General features: G+C 44.4%; 1 protein-coding gene across 9 annotated transcripts in view; it reads right to left on the minus strand.

The window, feature by feature from the left end:
* Window positions 1–24,538, minus strand: part of tenm2a (teneurin transmembrane protein 2a) — a 136,039-nt gene that overhangs the window by 103,142 nt on the left and 8,359 nt on the right. For 5 of the 9 annotated variants that reach the window (XM_062560773.1, XM_062560772.1, XM_037459749.2 and 2 more), the window contains exon 2: window positions 17,049–17,342. In XM_062560773.1, the coding sequence (XP_062416757.1) occupies window positions 17,049–17,342 (294 nt within the window). Of the gene's footprint in view, window positions 1–10,057; window positions 10,109–17,048; window positions 17,343–24,538 lie in introns of all 9 variants that reach the window. The other 4 variants (XM_062560771.1, XM_062560769.1, XM_062560770.1 and 1 more) reach the window with 1 other exon arrangement.

Here is a 24,538-nt window from a genome sequence, read left to right on the forward strand (position 1 = left end):
TTTGAAACAATGGCTGATGAAATTTAATTCACCTTTTACAGCTTGTGTAAGTGACAGCGTCTATGTGCCGACTCGTGAGTGTGTGTGTGTGTGTGTGTGTGTTTTGGCAGGAAGATCAGAGGCAACGTGCGTAGTTGTAGTTGTGTGTGGGCACCTGATGGTGTGTATGTGTGTTTTTGAGAGTGAGAGACAGAGACAGAGAGGGTAGGCATGAAAGTGAGGTTCTGCTCGGAGACGTTTGATGTCGAAGAACACCGTCTTCTGTCTGTCTGCCAACTGCCAACCCCTCTATCACCGTCCCAACACATGGCCTCTGCAAAGTGTGTGTGCGTGTGTGTGCGTAAGTAGCTTGATTAGGTAGGGACTTGGCTATGTGACACCGCTATAGATCTAGTTAGACTCATAACACAGCACCTCGCTGTGTCACAGTGTAAATGTGTGGGCCAGAGAGCGCTAAATAGGATTTTGTCTTTGATCACATGACAGAGTGACAGGGGAAAGAAGTGTGAATGTATGTGTACGTGTGTGTGTGTGTGTGTGTGTGTGTTTGTGCAGGTGGGCGTATTGGAAAGGCTGAGTAATCTCTCATTCCTCTCATCCCACATTACATAGAGAGTCAAGCACACTTGTGGCTAATTGTTAATGGATGTGCGGTTTCTGTCTGCATGCATGTGAAAAGTCCTGTGTATATGTGTGCGTTTGTCCATTTGTGGATACGTGTTGGTTGTGCACAACTATGAGAATACTCCACAGCCTGTTCCAAGCATGGCTGATGTTACTGACACCCAACTAGTTTTCATTCATAAGTGCAACTTTGTTCCAAGTTATTTATATAAGGGGGTTTTGCCAGTTACAAGTGCAATCAAAGTCCACAAATATGAGAATATCTTCTGTAACGAGGTTGTTCGCCATTTCGGTGTGTCATACACTGTATGTGTCTCAGAAGGCGATGGGATGCTTTCATGGGGAAAAAAACGATCCAGCAGACGTGTAAAGACCTAAAAAACTGAGGAACTAAAGCAATGAAGGAGAGAGCAGAGAAGAAAGGCGGAAACAAAAAAAATCCGCTCAAAAAGTCAAACACTTGTCTTTGACTCATACTCGGTGAAACGCACGCTTCCGCAAAAACCTAGGCACGGAAAAATAAAGCAAAAAAAAGAGTCATTGAGACGCTTGCATGTGTGCGCACAAATAAACCAAATCTAGATATCGACAGAGCAAAAGGCTGAAAGATCAGGTGAATCCAAGCAGCAAAGACACATACAGATCTTTCCTTTGCACGCTTCCTGACATTTTCACTCTGATAGGGCCAGATATAGTATCTCTGCCTCCTCACGGCTCACAGGAACACACACACACACACACACACTGTGAGAATGAATAGTTTAAGATTGAGGGGGAGGAGAGCAGTTGTGAAGGACTAAGGAAAAAAGGAATAGACTATGGTTAAAAAGCAACCCGAAATGTCCCGTGGCAGCAGACAAAATAGCACGATCAGAGTACCTCAGGTTGGCTTCATTGATGGGAAGAATCCACAATGTTTCCACCCCCCCCCCCCCCCCCCAAAGGTTTTAGATATGTAAAGAGAAGAGGAGAGGAATATGTAAGCTTGTGACAACATCGACGACTCAAGACTAAAAAGACTAATTACACTAATTAAATAAAGACATTCTTGTTGCGAATGTCCTCGTGCTGTACTTAGCAGTGTCTCTTCCCTCTTTGGATGGAAACAGCAAAGACAATAGCAGCCTACCGACCTGCCAGTGGTCAATGCATTTCTAATGAGTTCAGGGTTGCAATCATTACACACAGAGGTGACTGGAACATACCAGTATTGATCTAGGTGAATGGTTCTGACCCCGTCCATTGCCCAGGCGGGGAGAAGTGGCGACTGGCGTATTGACTAAAAGTGTCAATATGATCAAAACTGACCAGTGTGATTAGACTGCTACGTTCGATGCCCATCTTGTTTTAACCTGTTCTGTTTGGAGAGCAGCAGGTTTTACATGAGGGCGCAAAGGCTTTTCTCACCTTTACAATAGGTACTGCTTTGGGTAACAAGGGTCAATTAGGTTGTTTGGAATTTAGATAGTAACACTCCAACTTAATCTAGCACTGAAGGGCCCCCTCATTAAATGTGCTTTGGTTATACCCAATGCAAAACATAATTTCCTGTAATATCACAAAGTCACAGGATTTGGGCTGCCTGATTTGGGCCGCCTGTCTTTACCCCTAGCATGAGTATTCAACCAACAGCAGCACAACATGTTGTGTTTTAATCCAGTAAAATCTTGATGAAAAAAGCCAAAACATATGTACTGTATTTTTTAAATTCCAAAGCATCTCTGGTTGCTTTTACAGACAGGCATGGTGCATGTGTGCCATTTGGCTTGAACAGAGTACGCCACCAATTTCCATCTGCATAGTTCATACAAATTGATTAAAAATTGGCCTTGATTGGCCCTGCAGCTGATCCCAGGCTTCTGCACCGTATGCAGTGTCCTTGATTGCAGCGACCTGCTGCTGTCTGCCCTGAAAATAGATGGTTGTGACTTATAACAAAGGGGACTAGTGGGAATGGAGGCCACAGTGGTCCAGGCTGACCCATTGATTAGGAATAAAGGTGCTCAGGCTGTCCTATTGATGGAAGCTGTTGGGACGGTGTATGCAAAAGAGAGAGAGAGAGAGAGAGAGAGAGAGAGAGAGAGAGAGAGACAAAGAGGTACAAAAACACTTCTCATGTGCCTATTTGAAATGTTAAGAGAATACCAAAAAAACAAAACAGCTAGATACACCAGAACTTGTACCCCTGTGATTCCTGAGCTTGAGCTCCTCTGCCTGTACTAACTGATTCTTGGCTTGGCCGTGGAAGGTTTTTAGAAAAGGGAGGTTTGGGAGCAGCTGAGATGCTCGGTTATTGGAGAGCTTGGAAGATGGAGTAAGCGATGTGTCTGACGATTAGCCAGCTCTGAGTATTAAGTGTCGAAACACGAGGACTAGCACAATCAGAGGTTGGAGACTCTAATATAGATTTATTCATCTATTATCTTTCCTCCCATTTGACTCCTCGCAAAACAAAGCCAGACTATTAAAGCAAGTATCGAGCGGAGAAGAAGCGCTTTTAACAGAAATATTGACATCAGCACTGCCGCTTCTTTTTTTTTTCACCAGAACAATGGGGTTTTAATCACAGTCTAGTTTTTGCTTGGTTTCTATACAGTGACCGAGAAAGGGGTTGGCTTCATAAATGCACACAACTGTAGGGCGTTAAATACAAAACACGAGGCATTCAGGATCTCGTGCATGCTTTGAACGACGGCCTAATGATGTTTAATTGGGAAAATAAAGTGTTGCATATTATCAACAGACACGAGCGTGCCAACCAGCTAGCCCCAGGTCGGTCCACTCTCAAAACACCATTTCCACATGGAGGAGCGGCGGCTTGGCTTAGCGGCTAACTTGGGTAACTAGCATTCAGCCAGTGCAAAAAAAATGCATCATCATGTTGATGTTGGTTGACCCAAGATTTGACTAATCAAGGAGTTTTATTTTGGATATCTAAACCTTCTTTGAATTTGTCTCTCCAAGTGCTTTCGTCTTGATGCCAATGTTCAGTAGAGATACATTTGAAAACACTCAAAGGTTTAAACCCTAACACTGATGTATATATATATAAAACACATAACACACAACTCATCACATCACTTCAACTCATCACATCACTTCAAGACCTGCTCGTCACAGTTAACGGCGTCTCGATTAAAGGAAAAACAATGCATGGTAAAATGCTGCTTGCAAATTGACTCCTTTGTTGTGCTGCAGAATGGTGTTAAAGGGACAAAATACCTTTCCAGTCAGAGCTAATTACATACATTAGCTACTTAAGGCTTAACCCGAAGCTTCAGGCCGAAAAAGCACCAGCAAGCCTGCTATTTTAAGAGTGAATCTTTAGAGCCTGAGTACGCCTTTAATCACAATTTAGCAATGACATTAAACAGGTGAGTGCACGTGTACGACACGTGCTTACGCCGACCTGGCACTCAGTGAAAGAGCCCCCCCCCCCCCCTCCTCTCTCTCTCTCTCTGACAAATACACAAACACCGGCCAGCAGAGCCGCGCCGGCTGATGCCACGCAATGCCGCCGGCGTGCTGTGCGGCGCCCCGCGGTGCCGCGCTCCATTCGTTGAGACAGCATGAAGCACAAATCAATATGGATTAAAGCTCTGGAAGGAGCCACTGAGTCCCCCTCGCCCGCATAGGGGAAGGGACGCGTGTGCTGGATACACCGCCTCATTCCGCCTGCCACGCCTAGACTGAAAGTCACACTAGAACACACACACACACACACACACATACACACACACTCAGACAGCGAGCAGCGGTTGGTGACCCCCCACCCCGTCCCCCCCAGCTGGGGTGTGCTCCCAATGGCGCTCCGCGGGACGCCCCAGATTATCCCAGCGCTCGCAGACATTCACAGAATGTTAATCCCCAGCCATCTCTTCTACTGTACTGTTAAATCTGGATCTTCCTGCGATCGCTCCGCCTTCCTAGATCCCCCCCGTTCTCTTAATCCGTCGCTCTCCGTCCTCCCCTATCGCGATCCGCTAAAATCTCCCCCTAAAGTCCGAGCTCCGCCCGCTTTCTATCGTCTGCTTTTAACCCCGTCCTCTCCTCCGGCTTCAAAGCTCTTGATCCCTGTTTCCTTGCTCGAAAGCGACGAGGCCTCATCCCCAATCCCTCTCATCCTTCCTCTGCGCGCTGGCGGGCCCGGGCCCTCGCTATCAGCCGCGCATTGATCTTCTCATCCCGGGGAAAACAAAACACCAATCAGCCTGTCATAATCACTCTGCTGGAGGAGGAAGCGCCGAACACCAAGCACAGCTGCTACGCGTTGATGCATAGACAGTGGAGAAGCCTTTTTCTTTATTTTTGAATGAACTTGTGCTGGATGGCTTCTATTTTGAGAATATGTGTACAGAAAAAAGAAAAAAAAAAGCTGGGACCATGAAGGTTTATTAACTACTCGGTTGATTCCACACTGTTAATGATGATACTGACTCTCATTTCTTTTTTTTTGTTTGTATGCTGGAACAATAAAGTGACAGCTGCTGCAACTGTTCCTTCTAAAAACTACACAAAACAACCTCTGAATGGTATCTGGTACCTCGCAGCTTCCCTCCCCTATTCACTCACACTCATAAAAATTGCCCTCTACTCCGTGAATATATATTTTTTACTACTTGCCCTGCAGGATTTTTTTCTTCCAAACAAAAAAAAAAAATCAGTTTGTGATCTGTCAGCAGTATCCGGGCTGTTACTCCTGTCCCACTGTGCTCTGTTGTCATGCAAAACGTAGATTGGAAACTTTATGTCCTCACATACCTCAGCATCTTTCCACCACGGAGGATCTGGTAGATGCAATAAATTTCCACCTGAAATGTTTGCTGTGGTGCATTTAGACGTTGCATTAACCACTTGCACTGTACGTTTCCCCTCTTAAATCTACCCTCAAACGGCTTTAAAGTTCGACAAATCCCCCTTTCTCTGCACTGTGACACCACCTGCTTGTCCCAGCAGATCACTCTGGCTGTGAAACACACAGAATGATCACATTCAAAATGCCCCTTTTTCTGGCTACTTGGTGGCATCAATGGGAAACGTTTTGGGCCTTGCATTTTGATTTAATTATGATGGACACGCCAACAAATCTGCTCGTGTTAACGCTTACTGATTTATTAATATGAATCATTTAAACTGCTCACCCTCAGATTCTTACTGTTTTTTTACACACCATTAAACATTTGATATAAGCTCGATACTATAAACGCAAAAATCGTAAACGAAAGCCAAACAGCCTTATAAAACTCAGACCCTCTTTCCCAGACCATATTTCTAAAGATCAATAAGGTTGTCTGCTGCAGCTCAAGGTAACATATATCATCAACACTTAATGATACATGTGGAGATAGAGTTTACTGTGTTATGGCTGGTGGTATTCATCAGTTTTATGGTGTTCTATTCTGTATTTCTGGTTCTTGATTCTCCTCTCACAGCTCTCTCATAATGGAACAATCCAACAAACATAATAGAAACGTGATACAGCGATATGTGCAAGCAAAATGAGGCATCAGGTATACATGCACCTTAAAGCTGGTTTAAATTAGTGGGTGAAGTAAGTTGTGATTTAAGCCAAGGCTGTATGAAATTTAAAAAAAGAATCTAATTTGAATTTCTTTGACGGATATTGCAGTTGGGATATGATTAGCTCAAGGGAAGATTACTTCTCCTTTATTCGTTCCTACAAGTGATTTATTATCAATTATTCTCATTCTCACACTCTATGGCACGATTTCAGCAGGAGTTTGTAACTTCTAAGTTTGCAGAATATGAATTGTAGGCACGGAGAAAATATTTTTTAACCAACATTTTGCTCGGAACAAAAGCAATATTAAACTGTAGATTTAGGATCAACATTTTGTTTAACTGTGCAGCCCTGGAATGAGATGATTGGAAATGAGATTCATTTCACGGCTGTATATTTACAACCAAAGATCAGCCAAAGGCAGAACATTTTCTCTTTCATCTTGTTTTGTTTCGGTAGGTCACTGCTACCAGGAAACGTTCAAACAAGATCAACTCGGCCACTTTGTGGTGCTGTAGGGGGAGGTTCAAACGTCTGCATCCTAACATGCTCACGATGGTACACATTGGGACAGGAGTAGCAGCCCGGATACTGCTGACAGATCACAGACGGAATTTTTGACGCACATACACATGTCACTTTCTGTTCGCTGGCACGCTTTATTTTTAACTTTTGTCAAATCTTTTATTCCTTTATTTGTAAACTAACCCATAGCCTTATATACTCACCCATAGCATTATATTTTATTCTATTTGATTGTATTGCATCTATGTTGGACAACTGTCTTGTTGTCCATTGTCTTCCAAGTCAAATTCCTTGTATGTCTGACATATTTCGGAAAACAAATGTTTCCTGATTCCCGATTCCTGATGGTGTATTTCACGTAGAAACATGAATGTGAACCTCATGGTGACACCAATGGAAAAGTCAGAGAATGAATGAAAGTTTTGGGAATTTACTGTCTGCTAAAAATAGATCTCTGTACCAAAGTCCATGGCAAATCATTAAAAAGATATTTGATCCTTGACCAACCAACGGACCAACACTGCCGTAACTGGAGCCATGTGCGGCTTAACTAAGGGTAGCCAGTGAAGTGCATTCTGGGTAGGCCAAAATTCAAATATTAAAATGTTTATTGAAAAATTGTATTTAATAAATTTGTATATGTATTTTAACTGTTGATTCTTGTGATTTATATGTGCAATATGTGCATTATTCCAATTGTTGTGACGTTACAAAAACATACAAAAAATAAATGAAGGATGTAGAATAAGCAGTTTGAGCCTGTATTCTTCAACATCCAAAAGCTAAAATGATGGCAGCGTTGTCCGCTGATATCACAGATTAGAGGAATTTCTCCAAACTCAAATTTACTTGGGAAAAGCAGTTGATAGAAATAGGGAGGTCTCCTGAAAATTGCGTTCTGCAGCAAGTGATGTGTGTGTGTGCGTGCGTGTGTGTGTGTGTGCACGCCAACGAGTATATGAGTAGATGGTGGTGAGCTGTTCCAGTAATCACTGTTCTATCCACCTAACTCTGCACTATTGCCTATCTGCCAGTTGTAAGATTGATGATGGTGGAACCTGATGTGCTGCTCGCTCGCTGGTGTCTGTCTGAATGTTTTGACCCAGTTGAAAGCTCAGTAATTGTTAAGTAATCAAATGCTGCAATAAACCTTTTGATTTTGACGAAAGGTCAGTTGATCACTTTTGATTAAAGGATGTATGTGTGACTTTTTAATTCATAAAAAAAAAAAAATACAGACCAAAAAAATACAGACCAATAATGTTTCACTGCGTATGCTGGTCTTATTTCTAGATATAACTTACTATTCCTTTGTTATAACACTGATAATAAATTGAGTAAGCCTGTGGTGTCAGCCGGGGAAGTGCTTGTTAGAAATTGATTGCTGCTGAAAGTTCAAATATACCAATAAATGAAATACTGCTTTAATAACCGTTGGTCGGAGAAAGACCGTTTTTGATAAGTATAGTTGTCAGGCTTTGGTTATTTATTGTACTGTGTCTTCTCCATCACTAGTGATGAATTCTCATTTTCCTTTTCTGTGACACAACTTGGCTCTAAAAGCTTTCCCTGAAAGGACTTCCCATATTGAGAGGAATTCATCAGAATATAGTCTCTGCCAGAGTGTTATCCTTCCCAGTATTTGCATACTGTATATGTGCTGTATGGCAAATCAAATATATTTCGAGACTTTCATTTCCAATGAAGTCGTGAATATTTACTCACCAGAAACAGCAAATAGCAGACCACCGACATTCCACACGCAGAAAGTAATAAAATAAGGCATAGAGGGGAATTAACAATAATAAATTCCAGCTGTGATAACTTTGCCTCATACAGGTACTCTTCTAATTTTACAAGGAGAGCAGCGTCTGAATATGTATATTAACAGCAATTTGATTTAAAGGGATCCAGTTCCTCTATTTACTGTTTATCCGGTTCCAGTGTAGGTTCTGAGCTTCATATCAATCAGTAAAACATAGCAAAAAGAAAGCTGGTTAACGCCACTTTTCAGCCGCCGCTGGGCAGCTGAAAAACGGCAAACGGACCTTCAAACTCAGAATGTGATACCGCCCACAGACACACTCAATGGACTTAGCTACGTTCATTATCATTGTGTGCAAGTTCAGCAACAAAAATGTTGATTTTTCTTAAAAGGAACAAATTTGGTTGTGCCATCTTATCTGTTATTTTGCGTATTTACCACTGGCCCTCAATAAACAATTCAAATACAAAGTATTTCTTTATCTAAATACTCTATGGAATACTTACTAATATTCAGAGAGGAATTACTTATAATATACTAATACTTGATTCCTTCAATCAATTAATTAAAATTATCTATATATATATAGAGAGAGAGAGAAAGTGTGTCCAAAATCTCGACTGGTACTGTATACAAATATTCTACAGTACATATCCTGTATGTGACTTCACCTCCTGTAATCACGCTTCCCTGCGCGCTAAGAAGATTAACCTTTGCATGATTCCTAGTGCACAGTGCTCTGTTATCTCCTCAGCTCTTTGCTCAATGTCTTACTACTCCCTCTGAGGTCGTGACCTACAGTATTTCATCTAACATGTTCATAATTTGCCCGAGGAAATCCTATCACAAAAGCCATATGGCATTAAAAAGTAACCTTCACCTTGGTTTATTTCCCTTCCGTCCTTACCACACAGTGGAGTCTCCTCGACACTCCTGGCACTCTCATTCAACTAATGGAAACAGATGAAAACTCTGCAGCCCAATAACACAAACATTACCACTAATTTGCGCTCGCAGAGACAAACAATCTCCGGGACGCGAGAAAAAAAAAAAAAAAAAAAAAAACTCTGGCTAGGTTTCCGGATGTGGAGGAGGAATGCAAACGAACTCACCCTCTGGGAAATTTTCTCTGTTCAAGTGCAAAGAGATTAACCAGTCGGACGTGCGCTAATGAGCGGGAGATCATAATGAAAGGAGCTCGTAAATGCAGATGAGGCACGTGAAAGGGAACGACGCGCGCGCCTTGTATCGGAGGAAACGAGAGAGATAGCAATTACTCGCCTGTACTTGTTCTCCACCTAACGCAACGTATAACAACGGGCTGAGGAAAACGTTTCATTACAGCAATTACAGTAACACTTTCAAAAAGAGCGAGCCTTTGAACCGACTCCGAGATAATGTTACACTCCCAGCTGGAGCCCAGTTGGAATCTACTACATTGTGTGCAATTAAAAAAACAACAACAACAAAAAAAACATCAACGTATAGACAAAACAGCACATGACGCACAGACGAAGGCAGCAGAGGGCACAAGAGCACATCAGACACAATCACACAGGAGCAGATGGGCCTAAGGTGGGCCCGAGTAATCCTGGGAGACATTACAGTCAGACGTGACTTACTGATTACATAGTCCCCAAACGGGTCCTGATCCTCCTCATCATCTAGGTAAGCTGAGGGGGAGGCAGCGGGAGGGAAGAAAGATGCAAAAAAAAACAACAGAAAAACAGACACAAAAAAAACAGGTTATGACAGAAAGAAAGCGGGAGTTTGAGAAAAAAACTGGACGAGATGTAAATGTCGATGTCAAACTCAATTCAAAATGGAGACAACATATGGTATGAATAAATAAATAAACAAATAGTGAAGTAAAAAAATAGACCAAACAACTGCTGCCCCACCCTTGATCTTACCCTCAATCTGATACCTCCAAAGCATTGACCATTAAACTACTAAACTAGTTTCAGGGACATGGAGAGGAAAATATAATCACTCATAATTGGCTGGAGAATTCTCAATTTGCTCTGAGTGGCCATGTCTCTCTCTCTCTCTCTCTCTCTCTCTCTCTCTCTCAGTCTCTCTCCCTCTCTCTGGTCTCAAGGCGGTCAGAGGCCATTACAGCTCACTAAATCTCCCATTAGGGAGGCAGCACCATCGTCAGCAAGTTGCAAACCCAACGCAAAAGATACTTCCCTGCTCCTGTGACATTCCTGACGATAAGTATGGGAGCGCCTTCTCACAATAAGAACGTTTCTCTCGCTTTTGTCCAGTGCCGCCCTTGCGAGCTGTGTGATATCCCTCCTTCATCTCTCCCTTTCCATTTATTCTTCACTCCGGTCTTCTTCCTCTTCCTCTTCCTCTTCTTCTTCTTCTGCTTCTTCTCCTCCCTCCATCACTCCAGGCTTGACTCTTTAATGTGAGTTAGCATCCATCTACTGTGATCAATAACCCAGGGCTTTTATTAAACACGGCTCTTATGCATCTGTGTGTGTGTGTGCGCGTGTGTGTGTGCAACTGCTTCCCTGTGTGTGTGTCTGTCTTTGTGCGTCTCTTCTCATCCACCAACGCCAGCGAGTGTTTGTGTGAACACGTATGAGTTTAGTATGTTGAATGAACCAATCTTTATTGATCCGGACTGCGGGGTACTTTACAGACTGTAGGCCAAACCCAAATATGGAGACTTAGCAATACACGGCACGTACACCTGTGTGTGTGTGTGTGTGTGTTCACGGCTGCTTTGCTCTGAGCTTTCACTGCATGGACAAAAAGTCCTTGAACCGGTGGGTGAAGTGTGCAGGCGTACATGCGCGCAGACACACGCGCACACTCACAGTGGTGTGTGTTTGTGAAAGCGAGCTGTCAGTGCTGCTCTCACACACCATTCATCACAAGCTACTAATTCTGTTAGACCATTGTCGAGCCTTTCGCACCCCACGTTGCTCTCCGAAAACTCAATCAGAGGCTAATGCCCCCGAACCCTCCTGACACTCAGGCGCGCGCACACGCGCACGAGAGCCGCCGCTCGCAGTTTCTTACTCACACACGCGCTTCCAGAGACCCTGAGGGGACCGCCGAGGTCCTCGGGGACCCCGGCGGTCCACATCTGTAAGTGTTGCTTGGATTTGATTGACAGGGCCTGCATGGGCCGAGTTACTGGTACTGCGAGAGAAAAAGGAACGGGGCTCGTACAATCCCAGCGTAATTGTAACATGCATTTCAAAGGACGGAGCCCATTCTAATTCTAAATTCTAAATGATCATGATTAAACATTATCTTAATTCACCTTGATTGCAAGACAATCCTGTGAAACATTCCCGAAAGCCGCGACACATCAGCTGACGCGAGCGTGGTTGATTTTGTTTGATTTATGGCGGTATATAAATAAAAAAATTAAAAAAACAAGAATAAAGATGACAGCACGGGTGCAGGCACTCTGCCACCTGTGCTAGCAGATTTGATTAGTTAATCAGGAATCACTTTGCCCAACGAAGCTTTTATAAAGCATAATTACAGCTCAAGCTACTCCAACATTTCGTTGACTGCAGATGTTTTAAGGGACATTTAAAAAAGTTGTTTTTCTTTGTCAAAAAAAAAGAAGAAGAGAGAATTAACATAAAGTTTAAGAAACATAAACCAGCTTCTATGAATAAAGAAAATATCCAATAAAAGATCCAGGAGCCAGTGAGGGGAACCGGGCGATTGAGGTTGCCCAGACAGGGTGCAGGGTTCGGCAGAAAGGCCAGACTAAATTTAGCGCCACCTTTTCATTCTCTAATTACCAGATTAATACATCCTGTCACATACGTCACAATACCGCCCAATGATTTATTATCCAGTAGGCCAGATGAAGGGAAGGATGGAGCAGAGGAGACGTCGTCTGAGTGCAGATAGGCGGCCATGTGCGATTGGGGCGGGGCCAGCGCAGAGTAAAGCCAAGGTTTATTGATGGAAATGGATGAATGAAGTTGAATTAGATCCCACCTGATTCCAAAACAGGGTGCTCTTTAACGAGCGGGACACACACTGAGGCACACGGACCACGCACTCACACACGTGTGTAGAGCACCGGAACTATGGATTGTGGCCATAAAGTCCGCCCTGGGCTCCGGGCTGAAATCAATGTCAGAGCCTGATCTTCTTTCATCTAATGCATGTTTTAATCATCCACCCCCCCCCTTGATCAATGCAGTTTGGATGCAGTCATCACGCACTGCTGTGGGAATTTACCGGCCCGTGTTTCCAGACGGACTTTTTACGAGGTGGTGCGCAGCGTGACAGTAAATCTCCTCCTCCACTTTGCCAGGATGAAATCTCCCATCGCTGCGCTCTGCGCCGGCATTTGTTTGTCTCACTGTGCTGCTTGTGCAAATGAAAAACTTGGATTGGTGCTGCCAAGTCGACGTTCTAGTCTCTTTATTTTAATAGTGTCTGGAAGGGGCAATAAAGGCAAAGTGTCTTTATTCAATACTTTACAATAAAGCTGGATGAAGGGAAGAAATCCCTGAGTTGCATTTAGGGAACTAATTTAACAGGCTTTACATACTTGTCGGTAATTGGAATTTAGCAGTAAATGAAAAAAAAAAAAAAAAAGAATGAAAAAATAATCACAGCGTTTATTTTAGAAACCAATTTAACAGGTGCCAGAAGTGTGCAGGAAAAGCAGACCACCCACATTTCTGGAAGAACAAACACCATCACAGTCTTCTAGAAGTTTTATTAAAAGGGTTCTCGACCTTTGAAAGTCAATCTATGTGTTTGCTCAGAAGTGTGAGTGTTATTGGTCATCCACTTACACTGGAAACATACTGTGATTGCATTGTCATATTGGTAAGAAACTGGTCAGTAACAGTTTTATTGGTGTTCTATTTTGCTTCGATGTCTTCTTCTTTTAGACTATTGGAAAACAAAAACTGTTGACGTTTAGGGGTCTTATTCTACCACGTTGTCTATTGAATTTTCCCAAACTCAAAGTTAGCATTGGCTCAAGAACCGGTTTATACATCTCTTAAAAGACTAGAATTGAAGCCAGAGCCAGAATTTAATAAATTGCCAGAATTCTCCACTTTACTAGCACTTATTATAAGTACGTTCATATACATTGATATATGTAGCTGATCATTTCATGGGGATATCTATCACTTTAATAGTTTTACCTACCTGGGCTGGGGGGAAAAAAACTGCAAAACCTGAAAGATGTAATGGCTGCATGACTACCTGTTGAGAAGTCCAATCTAATTACAATACATTACATGTCATTTAGCCAGAGGTGTCAAAAGTATTCACATTCATTATTCAAGTAGAGATACAAGTTTTTAAAAATACTTCTGTAGAAGTTGAAGTATCAACTCAAGCTTTATAGTTAAGTAAAAGTATAAAAGTAGTCGTTTCAAAACTACTTAAAGTATAAAAGTAAAAGTATTGTAAGTGGAAAAAATTCCATCAAGGACAAACTCTTTAATGTGTAACCTCGCTCACAGTCAGTCCGTTACAATATGGTCAGAAGGGGCCTTGAGATCACGTGACCTGCCGTTCATATGACGGAAACATGGCGACATTCAGAGAGGCGACATGCATGCTTAAAAAAATAAAACAAATAAAACCCACTTTCCAGTGACGGCTAAATGACAGGAGTCACGTTGTTCCCATTGATTGATTTCAACCATTTCAACCATCTAATAGCTTTAGACATTCCACCAGCAGTCTGCCGACATGAAAAGTGTCTTGTGTGGACTTTTCTCAGATTAAGGTCTATTTGGTGGTTACATCTGCCCCGTCACATTGGCTTTGACAGGGTGACCCCCGATGAATGCAGCTAGTTGGTCATCATCGCCCAACTTCTTGTTTGGGTTTTAGTTCGGATGTGACCGATCCTTCCGTGGCTCATTTGTTCCCTTCGACAGGTGGCCGCTCTGTTGGACTAAATGTGTTGAACCAAGAAAACGGATTGAAAGGGGATGAGGTCAATAACTTCTGTTCACCTGCAGGAGAGTATTGTGGTACAAAACCCGCTACGACACCTGTTGCACAGCTGGGCTGGTGGAGAGCGGGGCCTCACATACGTCCCCACAGGTCATGTGATGTGATAGGTGTGAATCGAGTTCTCAGTACCTCATTCCTCTCCTTCGCAGAAGGTTTAAGACTCCCCATTTGGATATTTTAGCATCACTTGCCTCCTGCCATACAGCAGCATGGCACCATATACATACAGTATATAGACAGTATATATGTATCTATATGTTCTACTAACACAAACCTGCATGTAGCAGTATTCAAAGTTCTCTGTGAGTTCTTGTTTACTAAAGGTGTATTAGTAGTGCTAATTGTGTTGAGACTAGCAAAGGCACCAGGCACCATGACAGACGAACGCTATCCATCTAAAAGATCACACTCTTTAATCTGTTATCGACTCAGGTCTTGTTTTGTTTAAAAAAAAAAAAAAAAAACTCTAAATGCTGTGAGGCAAGCTGATATATGACAAGAAATTCCCTCTTAATATTTGAATTGTTTTGTGTATTATGTGGATTATTGTTATTATTGAAGCAATTATTATCGTAATCATTACAAATGAGAGCAAAAGAGTTAACTTAATAGAAATGAGGCAAATCATTGATTTTCATCCGGCGATGCGCCCTGACGACCAAAAAAAGCTGGCGTGCACACACACACACACACACAAAAAAGATAATGGTCTTTTCCTTAAGGTTAGTGATATCTGTCACCATTTCTCTGCAGGGATTTTGGTCGAGAAATCTGCGGCAGGGTGCACGTGCACACTCATCCGCGTGCACACCCTTGCCCCGGAGGGGAACCCTAGACCCTTAAACCGACACCTGTCAGTCACGCCGGCAAGCCAGCACTGACAGGAGCGTAACGAGTGACGGTGCGAGGCGCAGCGGGAGCGCGGAGCAGACAGAAGAGGATGCTTGAAATGAAGAAGACAAAAGGCGGGAGAGGAGGCAGATGAAGAGGATAAGGAGAAGCAAGTGGAGGTGAGACTTCTGAGGCTCGTTAAGAGATGCGGCGAGATGAGAGCTCCGCGGCGTGCCTTTTGGTGTTTTTAGCACGTCACCGTCTTTTTGATTTGTTAGCATGTGTTTATGATGTTGTTTCTCTGTCTGCTTCCGTCAATCGCTATTATTAGACACTCAGATCCTCCTCCTGCTGTTTTGACACTCCTGTTGCTTCTGTTTCACACTTCCTCGCACACAAGCCGGGGTCCCGGAGACAGACAAGAGTTGCATTATAGACAGTGACGGCAACGTACGCGCTGGTGACTTTGCACATGGGCGGCTCGGGTCCAGTGAGAGCGCAATCTCGTCCTTTTGGGTGACGCGTTTTTGCTACCAGATCTTCCGTTTGCAAAAAAAAAAAAAAAAGAGCAACGAGTTGACTTGATCTGACGTGCTCACGCGCCTCGGCCCTTTTATCAGGCTGCCGCGCTGCCTTCTGATCTCACCGCGCCGGCACGGAGGGCAAAACACAGGCCTGAATCTAAATCTCCGGTGAAAACGAGGGGCGATCCCAAGAGGCGGGAGCCGGGCAGTTCCCTCCCTGAAGCCTTCAGTGTAGAAGGCAAGAATTGCATTTATCCGAATCAAGCAATGTTGTGCATAATCATCAATGTGAACGACAAAAAAAAGGCCGAATGTTTGGAAAGATGCTTTCTCAGAAAGTCAAGACAAAAACAACTTTTTCATCCTGTCGACCATCGTCACCCAGTGAGATCATACTGCAGGCGAATCCATTATCACAATATTTCTGCGTGGATTAAGAAGCTAATTTCACGAGGTCTGTAAAATGCCAGCGACAGAGCTCTCGATGGCGTTCTGCTGGCCCTGAGACAGACAGAGCGAGAGCGGCGGCGGCGGCGGCTGATATCTGCCGCGGCGAGATTAGCTCGGTAATTAACCACAAAGCAATTATCCGGCTGTGAGATGAGAGGCGCGTCTCGCGGAAGGTGTTTCTTGACGTGTTTAATAGGTGTCGAGTAGTTCTGCTCAGCTGACAATAAGTTGTTTCTGATTCGGCTGCCGCGGTCCAACGGAGGCAGATCCACAGCCGATGCGTGTTTCCGCCGAGAACTCAATTAATTAAGACTGTTGCTTTTCCTTCCTTCCACTTTTCATTAACCTCCGCTGGCACCTCGGCGAAGGATCCGCGCAGGTTTCCGACTTAATGAGGAAATGGGAAGTTGGCAATAAACTAAGTTGGCAGGGAAAGGAATGTCACTCTGGAAACATCACACTTGAGCGACGATTCGAAGGCGTCTTTTCCCTGACTGCATCTCAGTGTTGGATCAGGAAAGATTAAATGCTCCGCCCCCCAAAAAAAACCAAAAAACTGTTGTTCAGATCAGAAACAGAACCAGATCAGTAAATTGGCCTTCCCCCAATCCATATAATTGCTGTCTGTTTGAGAGGTTGGTCCTAAGACTTTCAACAATGTCGACAAACCTTTGCAAACATATACAGTATATCCTCGCTCACAACCCCTTTAGACTGTCTGCTGGGTCCTTCCTCGATTTGTTCTCACTCCGGCTCACCCTCACTGCCTCCTCTAACCAACGGAGCATGTGTTTGGATACACGCGTCCCTCAAGGGCCCTTTATCCTACCTGACTCGTCGTCGGACTTGTTGTCATTCTCCGAGTCGGTGAGGGTGAGGGCGGAGTTCTCTCGACTGGACACCCCTGAGCTTCGGCGGGACTTTACCCGTCCTTGTCCGGACCACAGCTGGATGGCTCGCTCCGGGGACAGCGGCCCCTCGGGGTCAGAGTCAACGTCAGAGCCGGCGCTGAGGGAGTAACCCCTCTGGAGGAGGCCCAGGTCGGGACAGTAGGGGGCGGCGGCGGGGTGCGGCGGGGGAGGCGGCTCGCATACACCCAGCTCGGCCAATGTGAAGTTGCCCCCTGCGAGGGAGAGAGTGGAGTTACACAGGTGGGGAGTGGGATTGACAAACAAATGCTCCCACGAGCCAAGACACACACACACACACACACACACACACACATGCAGACACGCATATCTAGCGAACAGACCCAGAATCACACGCAGAGAAGCACACTAATTATAAAACTACGGAGGCGGAGGATGAAAATTGGTCTTTGTTATTGCAGGCGGGAGGGGGAGAAGATGACGAGAGATGACACAGCATGAATCAGACACAAAGTAGCTGCTGGAAGTAGCATGTACCCGGCCCGCGGGGCTTCAGAAGGCCCGCCTCCCTCGCGTTACCGCTCAGCATTGGCATTCATGAGGGGCGGCAGTGAGATCAAAGAGCTGTTCACTCGAGGCCCCGCCGCTTTGCTGCCTCCTCGGTTTCGATCACCTCCCCACCTAGCTGCCATCCCAGCGCTGGATGCACTGCGGGGTCTGCTGCGGTTGCGGCCCTAGCCGCGCTCCCCCCCCCAAGACAGACCGACTTGTCACGTCCAAAATAAATATATAAAATTATCCAAATTAAAGCACATCAAAGGAGATCAATAGACAGCGCTGCAGCCCAATTAAATCCAAGCTGAGGAAAAAGCAATTAAGGAAAAAGGCATGCTCAACCAATTTATTTTCTATACTAATTAAAGCAGTACTGTGGATGCAATCGCTCACCATCAGCTGTTGGGGTAAAGGGAGTGGGGAAAAAACAGTTGTGATTCACTTCATTAGCAGTTAGTGAGGGAGGGGCGAGGGAGAGGCGAGTGAAGAGCCGGCAGAGTTGTGGCGACACGCTGGAGTCGGGAATCACGCAGCTGTGTGGCCGGGTGAACTCTGACTCATCAGGCGTACGGACGCAATCAAAGAGAGAGAGAGGGAGAGAGAGAGAGAGAGAGAGAGAGAGAGAGAAACGGATGAGGGGGTAGTGGAAAATCAGATGAAAATTGTCTGCTGGAACTTCACAACTCCTCTTCACAGAGTGCATTGGGGAAAGTAACGAGGAGAAGGAGGGCCTGGGAGGAGAAGTTAGCCCGGGGGAAGTGGAGACAGGTACTATGAACAGATGGGCAGTGGCGTGGAAGCAGCTCCATAGGTGGATTCAGCTTCTAGGCTAACGCTCGCCAAGGATCCGAGCCGCTACAGAGGAATCCAAGCGCTGCAAGGCATCGGTGTGGGGGGGGGGGGTTATTACCGTTCCTTGTCCTCTTTGCTTCTTTGTCCTGTTCTCGTACTTATCACAAAGGGAAAGGTCTTTACTATGCGTGACACAAGGGACTACGACAACGTGTTGGTATTCAACACTACAGCACTACTGTATCTAGCTCTAGTAATGAACCCATACCTGAGATGAAGTATCGAAGGAGGAGGGGCGAGAACTCCAGCAGGCCTGAGAGAATAGAGCACATGGGATCCTTACCATCAGCGAGCAAATCACCCCGACGCCCAACTGTTGCTCGGGAGAGTGTCTGCTCCACAATCACGGTACCGATTATGCAAATCGGCCCGTCCAACTACAATGACAATAATTGGGACGCAATGTGCATCCTCTGGTCAAAACAAACACTACATGGAAGCAGTTGCACAACATCAAATGTGAGTGTGTGTGTGTGTCCTCATATGTAATGTTACATCCCACATGCCGCCGCGACGTACAATTAACGTGCCATAACCAGTTATTATTTATGCAAACTCTAATCCCTCCTTATCACCAAGAGTGGTGGGTGCAGCCAATGCACACGCTCTCAAAGGGAGATGGATCGGCTCGACAGCTTGAAGCGGACGTGAAAATCTATCTGCGTTATTCGGCAAATCCAAAACCAATCGCATGTTGCATGGTGATGTGACAGATGTGGCGGCCAAACAATGCTTTTCTCTCCGTGCCTTTGTTGGGCTTGTGATGCACTGTTAATGCCTGTTTCGGGGCCCCCGAGCAGCTTCCACGTGCATCTGCGTCTGCACACACCGGCATGTATGTTGGCCTGTCAGACGATCTGTGCATTCAACACAAAACTAATTCCACGTGGCTACGAGGCCCGAGAAGCAGCGCAGTGTAGAAAGGAGGAGCACAAAACAGAGAAGAAACACATTTCATAGCAGCGGTTTCAGCTGAATTGAATTCAAAGTAGACTCATATTAATTGATACAAAAAAAACTAAATATTATATGGAACCCCTGAGTGTTTTTCCCACCACAGCAAAGGGAACTGCTGAAGGAAGGGAAAATAAAGGCACTAAAACATTGTGAAATGTGTGTGTGTGTGTGTGTGTGTGTGTGTGTGTGTGTGTGTGTGTGATTAAAAGAGAGAAAAGGCGATACTACGCACTAAGTAACGCGCACGACACGACAGAATGCAATTTCTAGCCTGCATGGAGAGATGAGATGTACAAGATGGGACTCAATCAGCATACGCTGAATCAAATTCAAATGAAAATGGGGCTCTATTAAGTGAAAGGAGCAACAAGAAAAAAAAATGGAAGAGAAGCCTAACTAACAAGTGAGGAAAAGCCACTTGGGAGGTGGCTGGAAAATCCTCATAAGTCCTCCAAGCAGAAGACGCAATTTTTCCCCGCGCCCTCTAGAACGACACATGGAGGCGTTTTCTAATCTGGCTGAATTAATGCAGCACTTTGCGAAGGTTAGGAGAGCTTTATTGTCAAAGAATTATAAACCCAGAGCTGAGGTGCGGGGACGTTTTCCGTTCAATGCCGAGAGAGACCCAGCTTGACTGTCATTGGGGAAGATGAAAGCGGTCCGAAGGGGTTTGTGCTGAACATCTGCAACAACTGACACGCTGTTTGGGAGCAAAGTCTCCGATGGTGCATTTTACATTCATATTGGTCCAAAGTCTCATCCCTGTATCCCATTATCCTACATATTAAAGTAATTACACAATCAGCTTATGAGTCTTAAGTCCTAAGTCAAATTTGAATGATTTAGCTCAGTGGGTTCTCATGATATCACGAGAATGGAAAGGGGCGACCTCTAGACCCTGAGCTTTAACGACCAACGCAACAAATCAAGTAACTTTACAGTTGAGCCATGGCACTGCTGTGATATCAAGATCCGGGAGAACCGCTCCTGTGGTTCATTGTGTTTCGTCAAATCATTGGTCCGACCAATGCACACTCAAGCATAATTTTAAAGGCCTCCAGACAACAGCCAATTTTAAATAGCGACACCGGTTTACAAAGACCCCTGTTTTTTCGGTTTCCTGCACCTGCCATGCATCATCATTTAGAGTGTTCAGGCGCTGCACGTGTCTTTGAAGGAAATAAATAAAAGTGACGCAGGGGAAAGAGAAGCATCTCGTCGGAACTACAACGCCGCGAGTGGGAATGGCATTTGCAGTGATCCATTAAAACCGCATGTACTTCCCTTGATAAAACTCATTATGGATGTGCGTGTGGGAGCGAACCAACGTGCGCCACGTCGCGGTGTGTGTGTGTGTGTGTCTGTGTGTGCTCCTGTGGATGAGAATGAGCATTGGTGGGTAGACAGCTTTGTGGGATAGAGGGGCCTATCATTAAAAAATCATTTGTGCTTGTTAGCAGTCTGACAGGCAAAGTATGGGCAGCAGGTCTCTGCATTATGCCGGTTGCCTTTCCCTCACCCCAGCGTGTAATTCTCTACAGGATATAAAACAGGCAGAAGGTGTGCAATTATGTTGCTTTTTCCAGATCTGATAGTTTGCTCTGCGGGCCACCCTTGGACATGCCATTTTGAGCTTTTGAGCAAACGGCAGCTCCAAACAAATTCTGATTTGCCCTAAAGTGCTGAACCAGTGAACTGATTTTCCTCCCGGGTTGAGGATGCATCAAAATCAGGGAGAACTCGCCTCTGCGCCCGGCAGGTTCCCGAGCAGTCCCTCTGACATTACTGTTGATAGCAGTAAAAGCCCTATTTTCTTTCTCACAGTGTAGAACGTGCTAAAATGCGCAGCTAATAGCAGCCAGAATGTGTTATTTAAAAAAGAAAAAAAATCCATTTTCATTTGAATCCAATTCAGAAGTCATCTTCACAGCACTTTAGTATCCCTGAAGAAATGAATTTCTCTTTTGTGTTTTCTTTGTGAATTACTGAGAAATAAAATATATATATATGAATTCCTTCCCAATAATTAAGATCCTAAAACTGAAGAAACGTTTCGACAGACGCGGCAGAAAGAATTCAAGGATTCAGGGAAATGATTAGAAGGCCAAAGTAGAAACAATATAGTAGTTTGGAACTTTCAGGGCTCGCATATCTCCGCTCCCCCGTTCTCCTCATTTTCAAAAAATGATCATTGAGCTTCTTGGTGCACTATTAAAAAGATACAGGACAGTGATGGACTGTAAAACTGAAGACAAGATGGGAGTAATACATTTTTTTTATTCAAATTAGCCGTCTTCACTATTTCCAAACGCAGAGCACTGAAACACTGAAAATGAAACAGAATCCCAAATGCTATAAATCTACAAAAAAATGTAAAATGTACAGGACACTTGTTAATTTTATCATTTAGAATTAAAAAAACTAAATTACAAAGTGTGGAAAGGAACGTCACTCGACAATACAAGAATCGTGGCAAGCTCTAAGCTCATCAGAGACTGCAGTACAGATGGCCTTCCTCTCCGTCGTCATGTCCCTCACACACACACACACACACACACACACACACACACACACACACACACACACACACACACACACACACTCTCACTGTCACTATTCATCCTCCACCAGACACTTGTACATCTCTGCCCATGCCTATGTAAATCAAGAGCCATCCTCTTTGTGTAGATACCAATGCAATTCTATGAGGGAGAATGGGGTAAATACGTGCGGACTGGGTCGGGGACAGTGGCTGGAGCTTTGAGAAAACATTGTGAAATTTGAAAGACGGCGGCCATTGAATTCATTTTCCGGCGAAGCAATGAAGGACGATCCGCAGGCCACGCTGTGAGAAAGCGAGACCAATGTGCTTCCTCTTCAGTTGATAAGAGAATAAAACAGAGCGTAAGAAAGAGCACGAGGAGAAAGGATGGAATTCTTGGTCAGGGTAAACTGTTTCTGCAGGGGGACGGTGACACAGGGAAAAACAGACAGACCACCTGACGATAAGCCACAAAACAGAGAGCAGGATAGAGTCGTCCGTCGGGTTCACGCAAAGGTCAAGGTGAAAGGTCACGGTTGTGTGAAGCCTGAGACCGAGAGTGGATTTCATGGGGTTGTCTTGCAGTAATAATGATCACACACGCAGTTATTACTCTGACTCTCTCACACACACACACACACACACACACACACACACACACACACACACACACACACACATGCCAGCGGGGAATACTAACAAACGTTTTTACAAATCAGGGTTTCCATGGTGATGAGGTGGGGCGTGCTTATTACTCTCTCTTTAACTATTTTATATTACAAGTGGATACGTCTTTAATGGACAATTCTGCAAAGACAGAAAGACCAAAACAAAACTGACTTGACCGTGAATGCTAACGTTGCAACTATGCAGCTTCCGACTTGAAAAGCGTCAAGTTTGGGTCTTAGTTGCATAATCAATGTGTAGTTCTTGTATATTTGCTATAACCACAATATTTCCCTGACCTTGGTCGCAAGGGTTTATGCTGTATGACAGATTGTGTGGTTAAAAAAATATTTCAAAAGCTTGCATTTAAAAAAAAGGATTGTAAAATTAGTGTTTTCCTTCAGCAGAATTCTCAAAATGAATATTCTTTTCAAAATATAAAGTCTCTAACTCAAATGGTCACAACAATAATTATAAAATTAATTATAAATAGACTGTTTTCTCTCTCTCTAATCATCCTGTAAGACCTTATTTGTAACAAAAGGCTTCACAGGAATTACTGTAGAAGTCTTTCTTTTGTCGTTGGCTAAACGTCTTATCTTAGTCATCAGTCCCATGACCATCAGATAGACGGCTTCATCCCTCAAAAGGGAGATTATTCAACATTCCTCTTTGCCGGGATTAAAAACAAAGTGGTTTGCAGCAGACAACGCTGTCAAGATTAAAATGTTTCATCTTGACATCTGGAAACTAAATATGTGCATTTATGCTCTAACAAGTAAACATAATGTTAGCACACGTAATATCACTTCCAACACTGACACATCCATTTATCTTAATGGGAATGTCTGGAAATGGAAGTACGGCTGTTGAAAAGAAAAGGAGGAAAAAAAAAGAAAAAAGAAAATCACTTTGTGCCCGGAAACGGTGAAATCATTGTGTGAAAAGATTTGGATTTGGATGCTAATTTATTTAGCGTTTCATTAAACGGCGCCGTTACATCTTCTTTTCAACCCCGAAGAACACAGGTAAGAGTGGCAGTAGATGAGATATGTTCACCAATACCTCCGCTGTGTGACTGACGTTGCTCGCTGACATTCGGCCTCGTGGGGGCTTCGCTGTTGATCGTCGACAATCTCTCCGTTTCAGACCAACGCGCACACATTCCACCGCCGTTCATCACCGCCCACCCCCCCCCCCCCCCCCCCCCTCCTCCCCCCCATTAGCAGCGCAGCAGCGACCTAACAAGAAATGCCCAAATAGGAGTCATGGTCGAACACTTCCCACTACCCCCCAGATGACATCCGTCCTTTTGGCTCCTGCCTGAGCCGCAGGGGCCCTTGCGCCTCCGAATGAGGAGGCCAAAAATAGGTGTGACAAATGCCATCCATCCGGAGCTGGTGCTTTCTCCGGCACCGGAGGACAGACGCCCGGACTGGACAGGACAGGACAGGACAGGACAGGACGTGACAGTGAGTCGACACGACACCTTGCACTCTGAAGGAGGTCTTGCAACTGAGAGGCGTAGCGCCGCGGCCAAGGCAACCCGCCTGGGAGACCTGCCTCACGGGGGATACTCCACTTACATCCAAGTGGATGTCTGAATGACACATTGCTACATGTTATTTAATTCAATGGGTCCTCCTCTTTGTGATTTTAAAACGGTTCAACTCATAGTGGTTGTATCTTAAAAGACAATGCAACACCGCTCCACCTGTTGAACTGAGAACACATACTGTGTGGTGCACAAAAGGCCACTGGAACATCTCAATTTCAGAAATAAAAAAAAACCCCGGCTACGCTACTTAAGAAGTTTTTACAAAGGGATTTAAAGCGGGGAATTGCAAGAAATAGAATTTTTTTCACTTTACTTTTTAC

The sequence above is a fragment of the Pungitius pungitius genome, chromosome 2 (genome assembly GCF_949316345.1).
Source record: "Pungitius pungitius chromosome 2, fPunPun2.1, whole genome shotgun sequence".
In the NCBI taxonomy this organism is placed as follows: domain Eukaryota; kingdom Metazoa; phylum Chordata; class Actinopteri; order Perciformes; family Gasterosteidae; genus Pungitius; species Pungitius pungitius.